Source organism: Gopherus flavomarginatus, chromosome 11, assembly GCF_025201925.1.
Source record: "Gopherus flavomarginatus isolate rGopFla2 chromosome 11, rGopFla2.mat.asm, whole genome shotgun sequence".
NCBI classification, from domain to species: Eukaryota; Metazoa; Chordata; order Testudines; family Testudinidae; genus Gopherus; species Gopherus flavomarginatus.
Genome location: NC_066627.1, coordinates 19,613,887 through 19,624,508, shown reverse-complemented (window position 1 = coordinate 19,624,508; position 10,622 = coordinate 19,613,887). Strand labels below are relative to the sequence as shown.

At 43.0% G+C, this 10,622-nt stretch overlaps 1 protein-coding gene and 1 pseudogene across 1 annotated transcript; one reads left to right on the top strand and one right to left on the bottom strand.

The window, feature by feature from the left end:
* LOC127030964 (olfactory receptor 10A4-like) lies at window positions 1-920 on the top strand (annotated as a pseudogene).
* Window positions 921-4,789: 3,869 nt separating this feature from the next.
* LOC127031255 (olfactory receptor 10AG1-like) lies at window positions 4,790-5,716 on the bottom strand. The gene has a single exon (XM_050918009.1). The coding sequence runs from the start codon at window positions 5,714-5,716 to the stop codon at window positions 4,790-4,792; it is 927 nt and encodes a 308-aa protein (XP_050773966.1).
* Window positions 5,717-10,622: the final 4,906 nt, after the last annotated feature.

The following is a 10,622-nucleotide window of genomic DNA, read 5'->3' as shown; positions in this document are numbered from 1 at the left end:
ATGTGGAAAAGCAACCAGACCTGTGTGACAGAGATCGTGTTCCTGAGGTTCTCAGATTTCCAGGCACTGCAAGTCCTGCTCTTTGTAGTGGTATTCACCTTCTACATGGTGGCCCTGCTGGGTAACTCTCTGATAGTTATTGTCACAGTGACAGATTGGGCTTTTTGCACCCTGATGTACTTCTTCCTCAGGAACTTGTCCTTCTTGGAAATTGGCTATACCTCGGTTGTGATCCCCAAGATGCTGCTGAACCTGCTGTCAGAGATCCAGACCATCTCCTTTGCGGGCTGCGGCACTCAGATGTACTTCTTCATTCTCGTCGGCATCACAGAGTGCTGCCTGCTCTCCGTTATGGCGTATGACCGCTACGTGGCCATATGCCACCCCCTGAAATACACCCTGGTTATGAGCCAGAGAGTCTGCTCTCAGATGGCAGCTGGTTCCTGGACCATTGGTACCTTGGTGGCTTTCTGTCAAACAGCTTCAATATTTACTCTGCCTTTCTGTGAGTCTAATACTATCAGCCATTTCTTCTGTGACATTCTCCCTGTTCTCAGACTGGCCACCACAGACACCCGCAAGAATGAAGCTTCATCCCATTTTTGCTCATTCTCTTGTCCTACATCCTCATCCTCTCTGCCATCCTGAGGATGCCCTCAGCTGCGGGCCAGCGCGAAGCCTTCTCCACCTGCTCCTCACACCTCATTGTGGTTTCTCTCTTCTATGGGACTGTCACGTTCATCTATGTGAGGCCCAAGTCAGTCTATTCTCTGGGCAGTGACAGGCTGCTCTCTCTGCTCTACACGGTGGTGACGCCCATGTTCAACCCCATTGTTTACTGTCTAAGGAACAAGGAGGTGAGGAGAGCACTCAGAAAGTCAATAGTAAGACAGACTTCCTTCCTCATATGGTGTGGGTGAAGAGTGACTCTTATTTGTGGACATTGGGGGCAGGGGGAGGTCATTGCTCATTTCCAGTGTTTTCTGAAACTATTGTGAACCTGGTTTTCACCACTCTTGCATGAGCCTCCTCTGTTACTCTTGATTTACACCAGCGTAAGTAACTCCATTGGCATTAAATGGACCCAATTCTCCTCTCACTTGCTGGCTTGTAAATAAGAAATAACCACAGCTGGTTGAATGGCACTGTGCAGCTGTAAAGTCTTTGACTCTGCCCATAACTGTGCTTCCTGGACATTGGAACATGCGTATCTTATACAGATTGTTTGATTTAAAAAGCAGGGTGTTTGGCACACCAACTCGGCTCTCCTATAGCATCTCTCAGCATGGTGGGCTCTGTAAAACAAGGAATAGCGACACTCTGCAGAAAAGTGACTATGCACAAATTAGGGCTGTTGTGCCATATTGGCTGGCTAACGAGAGAAATGAGCAAACCTATAAATAAATGGTCCAGCTCCTCTGTCTGCTTCTGCTTGGGATGTTAGTTCTTTACGACTGTTGAGCTAACCATTATGGATTCATTAAAGTGTCTGTAAATCCTAGAAATTCCAGGGGATTTAGCGCAGATGATTAGTTGCTGGAAGTTCATCCCAGCAATTGATTGGTTATTTATCAATCAGAGTGAAGCAATTAGCTGCATGCAGTCAGTGACCAATCACAAATAAGGAATAGTTAAGGTGAACAATTCACGAACAACTCACTGGCTGAAAACTGTACAAGTAACATTTTCATGTGTCAATTGGTCCTGTTGTCTTCCATTGAAGCTCAGGGGGAAGTCATCACACACAATCCACAAAACCCACCAGTACAGGGAGCTGGGACTACACACAAAACCATGGACAGACACGTCTGTCACTGGAGCTAAAGGAAATAACATTAGGCTGGTAGCTGGGATGACTCTTTAGTCTTTCTGAGGCTGCATCCACAAGCGAGACCATGCTCTAATGCCAGCATATTACAAATGTTCATGGTGTGGGAAGGGAGAATGGAGGTGGCCCTCATGTTCCACTAAGCCTGCAGGTTGGCTGGAGGGCCATTACTTTATGTAGGCTTGCTGCCATGACACAGGTTTAAATCCCTCCACTGGTTCTGAGGTAGGTCAGCCATCTGGGGTAGCAAGTTAGGGAGCCCCTGACTTAGGTTCTGGAACTATGGGTGATGAGGGTGCTGCAGCACCCCCTGGCTTGAAGTGGTTTCTTTTATATCCAGGATTTGAAGTTTGGTTCAATGAGTCTCAGCACCCCCACTATATAATTTGTTCCACCACCCCTGGCCCTTGATGATGCTCAAACACAGCTAAGTTGGGTCAGAAGACTGGCTCAACCAGACACTTCATCAACTGACCCCCATCCGAGTGAGAGGATGTTGAACATACCAGAGATTTCGCTTCAGCACAATCCAGAACCAAGATGATATAATTAAAAACAAGACTTAGCACAGAACAGAGCCAGAACATCATATTACAGCTGAACAGAAAAAAGGGGCTAGGGATAGGGTTACCAGATGTCCTGATTTTATAGAGACAGTCCTGATGTTTGAGTCTTTTTCATATATAGGCTCTTATTACCTCTAATCCCCATCCCAATTTTTTACACTTGCTGTCTGGTCACCCTAGATGGGGGGAAGAGATGGAGAATGACTTTTAATTGAAAAACTAAAAATCCCCAAATCAATATATATCATTTCAACAAATGAAAACCAAAATTTTCAATTTAGATCCAGAAAAAATTCAATTTACTGTTGAGAATTTTACATGTCAAACAAAAAAAAGATATCACAACCCCCCCCCAAACAACAACAACAACAACAACAACATTTTTTTCATGGGAATTTCCATTTAGTTAAAAAGTCACTTTTTGGACAAATAAATGTTTTGGTGACATTTTCTGACCTGCTTTAACCTCAACACAATCCATGACTCAAGTGGGGTAATTAAAATCTAGAATTGTTAAGAACGGAGAGACACCATCAGATTTTAACCAACTATGCAGTATGTTAAACCAGATGGACAGTCCTCTGGGTGGTTTTGCAATAAAAGAACAGCCTCACCTTTCTAGAGAGGCCTTTTTTCCTCACTTCCTGCGATGCATTAAGCTACTTGGTATGTCAGAGAAGAATCTTACCTTGTTTCCTCTCTGTTGTTACATTGATTGCCCCGGATCATGTGAGGTACCTGGCTGTTATTGTACCAAATACACCATTATCCCGATATAACGCGACAGGATATAACAGGAATTTGGCTATAACACGATAAAGCAGCACCCTGGGGGGCTGGGGCTGTGCACTCCGGCGGATCAAAACAAGTTCGATATAACGTGGTTTCACCTATAACATGGTAAGATATTTTTGGCTCCTGAGGACAGCCAAAAATCAGGGTAGACTGGTGTTTTCACTCAGGTTTGTTCCCGGATTGATTCAGGACAATAGTAACTCTGTGGCTAAACAATTTTGATTCCCACGTTCTGGTTCCACGATTTCATCTTGTCATCACCAATTACACCAAGCAAATACGTGCTTGCAAATGCACACGCGCGATCCCCTCCACACGCACTGTTGAGGCCACACACAAAATGCTACTGATGTACCCAATCAATTGGCACGCACACCTTTAGTTATTTTTAAAGCTGGTCAAAATTTTGTTAAGAAGTTTTTTGTAAGAAAATGCTGCTTTGACAAAATTAATTTTTTTATGGGGACGTGTTAAGTCTCACAAAATGTTAGATGGAAATTTTGGAACAATTTGTTTCAACTTTCTTGTTTTGATAACAGCAAAATATTTCATGTCAACCTTTTCCTTATTACCTGGGAAGGTAACTTAGGGTTAAATGGACATTTCAGTAATAAAATAATTTCTGTGTTTAGAAATTCCTTTTGGTTGAATAGTCACTGATGTTTTGAAATTTGACTGGGATCAAGTTTACCCGGCAAGTTGCTAAGGACGTCCACCAAGGATCACATTGTACCAAAATTACCTACCCAAAAGGGAAAAAATTGGAAGCAATTTAACGTCTTGTGATAAGACTTTGATTTATTATCCTGTGATTCTAAAGCTCTTGTTATTCTTTAGCATCATGCCATATTTTACTTTAATCCATTTTAACTTTGATAGCATGGCTATAGAATTGTTTTATCTTTTGCATTTTCTTATTGATCTTTAAGTTCTGCTTTGATTAATGAAACACTCTGGGCTCTACACTTTAGGGCCTCTCTGTGAAGGAAATCAGTGCTTAACTTTAAACCTATGCTCATGTCCCATTAAAGTTTGTGTATGTTCTCAAGTGCCTGAATCAGGGCCTAGCTAAGCAACATCAACATTCAAAATGATGTGAACAATAGTGTATCTATTCTAATGCTCTCAGTATCTATCCATTGCACAGAGAGTTCCCGACCCCTAGCCATGGTTGCAAAATGCTTAAACGCTATGGTCAGTGGTGAGCTGGAGCCGGTTCCCACCAGTTCGCGGGAACCTGTTGTTAAATTTAGAAGCTTTGGTTATGAGATTTCCCCTAATATTTTTTTCTTCATTCAAAATATACATGATGAAGTTCTACATGCAAATCAAGCTATATCTTGAGGAATATGAAATGTGTCATGTTGAAGGTCTCTGAATGAATCATTTCAGGACTTCAGGATGTCTAGAATGTGTCTTGAGTAATCTAGCATGAATACTAATGAGCAGTATGTCTGATGGACTCTTCAAGTGGTCTAGATTATATCTTCAGAAATCTTGAGCATCTCTTGAGGAACCAGAAAGGTATCTTGTGGGTTCCGCGTTGTCTTAGGAGAAATCTAGAACATTATCTGAGGAACATGGTGTGTATTTTATGGAATCATTTTCTCCCTACTAATTTCCTTAGGGCAGCTTTCACTTCCTTGTTCCTCAGACTATATATGAAGGGATTGAACATTGGAGTCACAATGATGTAGAACAGTGAGAGTAGTTTGTCGGTGTCCACTGACTCCTTTGACTTTGGTTCTAAATACACAATCATGCCAGAGCCATAGAACAGAGTCACCAGAATGAGGTGTGAGGAGCAGGTGGAGAAGGCCTTATGCCGGCCCAGGGCTGACGGCATCTTCAAAATCGTCCTGGCGATTTTAATATAAGAAATAACTATCAAGAAAAAGGGGATGATTAGGAATAGCAGGACTGCCATGACGATAACCATTTTATTCCTGTAGGTGTCCACGCAGGACAGCTCCAGCACAGGGGGGACATCACAGAAGATATGGTTAATTTCATGAGACCCACAGAAGGGCAAAGAAAACACCGAATACGTCTGCCCAAAATGTAGCAGGATGCTGACAAGCCAGGACCCAGATACCATTGTAGCACAAAACTCCCTGTTCATAATGTGTGTGTAATGCAGGGGGTTACATATGGCCATGTAACGGTCATAGGCCATGGCTGTCAGAAGAAAACACTCTGTGCCAGCTAGTAAAAGGAAGAAATACATCTGGGCAGCACAGCCGATGAATGAGATACTTCCATCCTCTGCCAGGCAACTAGCCACCATCTTGGGCAGGATAACAGAGGAGTAGCAGATCTCCACAAAGGACAAGTTCCTGAGGAAGAAATACATGGGGGTTTGAAGGGCAGAGTCCAGCACTGTGACCAAGACAATGACACCATTCCCGAGCAGGATCACCATGTAGATGACCAGGAAGACCACAAAGAGCAAACCCTGCAGGTTTGTGAGGTTGGAGAAGCCCAAGAGGATGAAGCCAGGTGTTGTGGTTTGATTTCCACCCGCCATTGGATGGGTGCATTGAATCCTGAAAGACGCTAAAGGCAAAGGACAAGGGCATGTCACCTAGAGTGCAGGCACATAACGGTCTCTCACAGACATGAAATCAGGCATCTCAGCTGTCAGCAATAGAAACCTGCATAGATACCCACACCCTTATGACTGTGACAGTGGTGTATTCCATCTCATGTACGTACGGGAGCATTGTGAAATTGCTGCCCCAGCACGCCCACTTCTGGCTGGCTGCGGCAACTTCTGCCTTGGTTTTCCCCACTGTCCTTTAGCATCCAGCCACAAGAGGGTCCCAGCCCTTCATGTTTCACAGTCCTTCACCCAAAGTCCAACAGAAATGTGTATTAACCAGACCTGCAGCCCGGCTGGGTTCAGCTGGCAGCCACCTTGTCACAGCTGTGCCTCTACTGTTCTAGCCAGATCCCTGACACATTCCTCCATATGAAGGAGTCCACGCAGGCCACAGCTCTTTGGGGCACCTGAGTCCACTCCGGCTGCTAGCTCACCCCTGCAGTGATCGCTCTGCTCTACTCTTCTTTCAGGCTGCTTCCCAGAGAGAGGGAACTCTCTTCTCCTCTCCTCTCACTCTCCATTCCCGAGCTGGGCTCCCCCTGCTTGGCTTGATCTTTAACTAGACCTCGCCTATCCCTAGGTGAGAGCAGGCAGAGTCATTGACCCCTTAGACCCATTTTAACCCATTCCCAACATGCGTGGGGTGAGAGCGCCCCATCACAGGCAGCATGATCAGAACTGCTTCTCTGCTTGTCAAAGGCCTTGTCCTGTGACAGGTAACACAGGTGCTCTTTGAGCTTCAGAGCCTGAGGCCTGGGATTTCAGAGCAGGATGAATTTGGGGGGAAGGGTCACCTAAGGCTGGTTGACATTTTTTCAACCAAAAATTGAAAAATGAGATATTGACAAAAAGTCAGTGGAAAAAAGTTTTTATTTTTTAAAAAGAAGAAAAAGTTGGGAGGTAAAACACGTCCCCATGTTTTAAAACTCCCCCGTCCCACTGGAAAAGTGTTTAAAAATGTTAACAAGTAAGAAAGAAGCTGCTTTCTCTCCTATTTTAAACCTTTAAAAAGCCTCACCCCCCTGTTTGATACTGAGGGGAGTACAAGGAATTAAATAAAAACAGGAAAGAAAGTGAGTTTTCCCCATTTTCTCTCACTTTTTTCTTTCACTGGAAAAAATATTTTTTTAAACACACAAACAAGTGCTAGAAATTAAAGAGAAGGGCCACTGGCAGCAGAGTCCAGATCCAATTTTGGGTGGTTTCTGGTTTGTCCTGTTATCGGACTAGAAACCATCTTACCCATGAACTCCAAAGCCTGGCACCAGAACCTTCAGCACCTTTATCGCTCCCCTCAGCCCAGGAATATCTTAGCAGAAGCCCTTAGCCTTTGCCCTGACCTCCCTGCTTCTTTTTACCAGCTCCCTGAGGAATACCCCAGTGTCAACTGCACCCAACTCCTTCTAACACAAGGAGAAGGAACCCATGTACGGTAATATTGGCTATGAACAGTCTGTAGCAAGGAACAGTTTATTTGACTGAAAATCCAGCTCTGGTGTTCAGGCCTGATTCCACAGACTCTTATCACCAAGGTATAGTGCTTACTACCATGACCAGGTCCATTCAAAGAGGCCTAAAGTGGACAGGTAGCAGCACCTAGTGAAATTCAATTAGATTTGGGTTCCCAACCCACTTAGAATCCTTTAAAAATCCCAACCCAGACATCTGCCACTCATCCCTCTAGCGAGTGGCACCTAACTCCAGGAAGAGTCCCAGAGAATGGATATTCCTATTTGGAGATTAAGGTACTACACTGTGAGAGGGAGAACGGCACATTCTGGCCCTTGATGAATTTAAAGTAGAACCATCTTTATAAGAATTAATTAACTGAAGCTGAAAATGAGAGAGGTTTCAATAAATAAAAATGTAGATGTTATTTAAGAAGCTACAGAGAAGCTGGGACTCTGAAAGCAAAGGGATAGGATGAAAAGTGCTGAAGGCAAATCCAAACAATAGGGAAAAATCAATGGAGGAAAATATCAGAACTTCAAAAAAGTGAAAGTTTTAAATAAAATATACCTTTTTCTTAAAGATTTTGTAAAAATGTTTTGCTCAGCTCATGGAAGGGTTGGTATTTTTCAAAAATGTGAAATTTTGACCAAAAAAAAATTAAAATATAATGTTTGCATTTTTCACCAGTCCCAGGTTTTTGTTTTCAAATTAAATACAGGTCTGGGAAAATGAATAATTTGTTTCTCACATCCTCCATTGAATCCTGCCACTACTAACAGACATGAGTAATATTATTCACTAGTGTAAGCTGGCTGACTTCTGAAGTATCAATAACTTGTTGCTTTAGGAGCACAGGACAAAATACAATCCACTGAAACGTAATGGGGCAGATTCTGCTTTCAGTTATTTTGGCGTAAATCTGAGCTAGCTTCACTGAAAATGAGGCTGCCCAATGGCTAATGCATCGAATTCAGACCCTCCTCACACATGTACTGTTCCTGGTTTTCTTGTTTCGCCATCTCTAAAATGGGGCTATTGTTCATGTTGGCTGATCTTTTCCAAAGCTCAGACACAAGGGCAGAAATACACATCTGGACACAAATACACAACAGGAAGACTTAGTGGCACACTCACAAACACAATGGTATAAACACAAATGTTTTCTTGCTCACACAGAAACAAACAAACCTGCTAATTATGAGCATCAAAACATACGTGGACAAAGGGTCACAGGTATCACACATCCCAACCCCTACCCACACACTAGCAATACGTATACACAAGGACACACTCCCTAAGAAATCCCTAACAGACAGACACAGATACAGGTGCAAACACACAGTTAGAGACTGTAACACAATCACAGACAGATGCAAATAGACACCACTGCAAAGGAACTCTATTTTTGGGAACACATATTTGTTATAAACATACATGAGGACTTTTACAGACACATAAAGCTTACTTCAAACACATGCAACAATTACTGTGAAATACAGCTCTGGACTCCCCAACAAACACCTGCGCACAGACTAACAATTCAAACATGTGCTTGATATTGGTTTTTGAACGAAAAATTCATACCTTTGTTATGTTATAGCTTCTTTTTTAGTGACCTAAAATAAAAATGAATTATTTAGATGGCTGATGAGGTCACTGACTTGAATGATCTATCCTTCACCAAAGGGAAATTGTTCAGAGATGGTGCTATTCGAGCCAAAGCAGAATCTCCCAAGACTATCATTTTCTGAGCAGACCTGTCTCATTTAAAAGCAACTTTTGGAAATGCCCCAACTTAAGGGCACTACTTTGTGACTTGCCCTCTCATTGTTCGGTTTGTGTCACTCCAAAGGTCTGGAAGGGTGTTATCTGCTCTGATAGTGACCCACCAGCATATTTAAATCCATTCACTCCAAGTGGCTAGGGCCAACTCAAAAGGGGCAGAGCTAAGGTTATTTTGCAGGGCTGGCATGTACCTTAATACTTTGTTTCCTGCTCTTCAGAGATTGAAGTTTAGCTCCTGGAAGGGTGTGAGGCTGTGCTGGGTGCCTGAACTCTGCATCAAGAAAGGTTTTGGGTGGGAATGTGGACTAAGGAAATGATTTTTTAAGAGAGGGGGGTGCCCAGCAGTTCCTGTTGATAGTCCTAGCTACTGTTGAAAATCCAATCCTAACATGTTCAGGATGAATAAAGTTGGCCAGAAAATGGCTGAGAAAAAAATCTTGAACTATTGTTGATTAAATACATAAATAATAAACAAACAGATAAATAATGTGTCTTCTGCGGGAATTTTCAAAAGTATGTTAGGGAGTTAGGAGCCCCGACTTTCAAATGAACTTATTTCCAAAATTCCCTTTGGTGCTTTTGAAATTCTCACCCTTTCTTCAATAATTTTTGCAATTAAAATTTTCTAAGAAGGTCTATTCGGTATTCATATTTTATTTTCACAGAAAATAACAGCTGTCCTATCCATCCACTCACCCACCCATCCAGCCCCTTCCCGCAGCCAGGTGGAAAATTTTATGAAAATGTTCACTGTTTCAAAATTTGGTTTCAGGTTGCAATTTTCAAACCTTCCTGGCAAAAATTTATTAAAAAATAGTGTTTAGTTTAATTTTTTTTGAAGAATCAGCATTTACAAATGAATTTTTTTAAAAAAAAATTCTGGACCGGCTCCAGCCCATTATCTATCCAGCTTAAATTGCTTGTCTCTGCTGCACAAGAAGTTAGGATCCTGACACACACACGAGTAACTCCTTTCACATGCTCTCAACAGAGTCACTCGCATGAAGGAAGTGAGTCATGGGCATTGGTTTTGTAGCACCAAAGCACAAAAGATGACTGCTGAGGCTTAGTCAGATGTTTCAGACCAGGCAAGCAAGTGACCAACACAGCTTTAGCTTGACCGAGGCTGATAATGTGCAAGAAAAGTTACACTGCCCATGCCCCGCAGAGTCTCTCAGCCTGGTCTTCTGAGACAGCCAGAATCCTAGACACATATGTGTTTGCTTTTCTTTGCCTAAAGGGGGGGAAGAGATTGGTGAAATAAATGAGAGGGTTTTACCCACTTCAGGAGCAAAGATGAAAGAGGAGTGAGTCCACGCTCCCAGTAAGAGACGCTTTCTGGCCCTCTCTGTGCTAGTCGCCTTCCTGCTTTTGCATCTTTTGGAAAACACTCGAATGTCCTCAGCTGAAGAACTTTCTCATCAGTCTGTCCCCACTGGCCTATATGCATTTGTTGCAGTGATCTCTCACTGAGTGACAAGGTAGAGGCCCTGGGGCACATGGTTCCTAACCCATTCTCCAAAAGGCACTGTTAGCAGTTTTAGAAATGGGCTAGGGCTGCCACAGGGAACTTGGTCTCATTAGCTGCATCCGA

Coding starts and splice junctions, on each gene's coding strand:
- LOC127031255 (XM_050918009.1), bottom strand. CDS start 5,716: ATGGCGGGTGGAAATCAAACCACAACACCTGGCTTCATCCTCTTGGGC.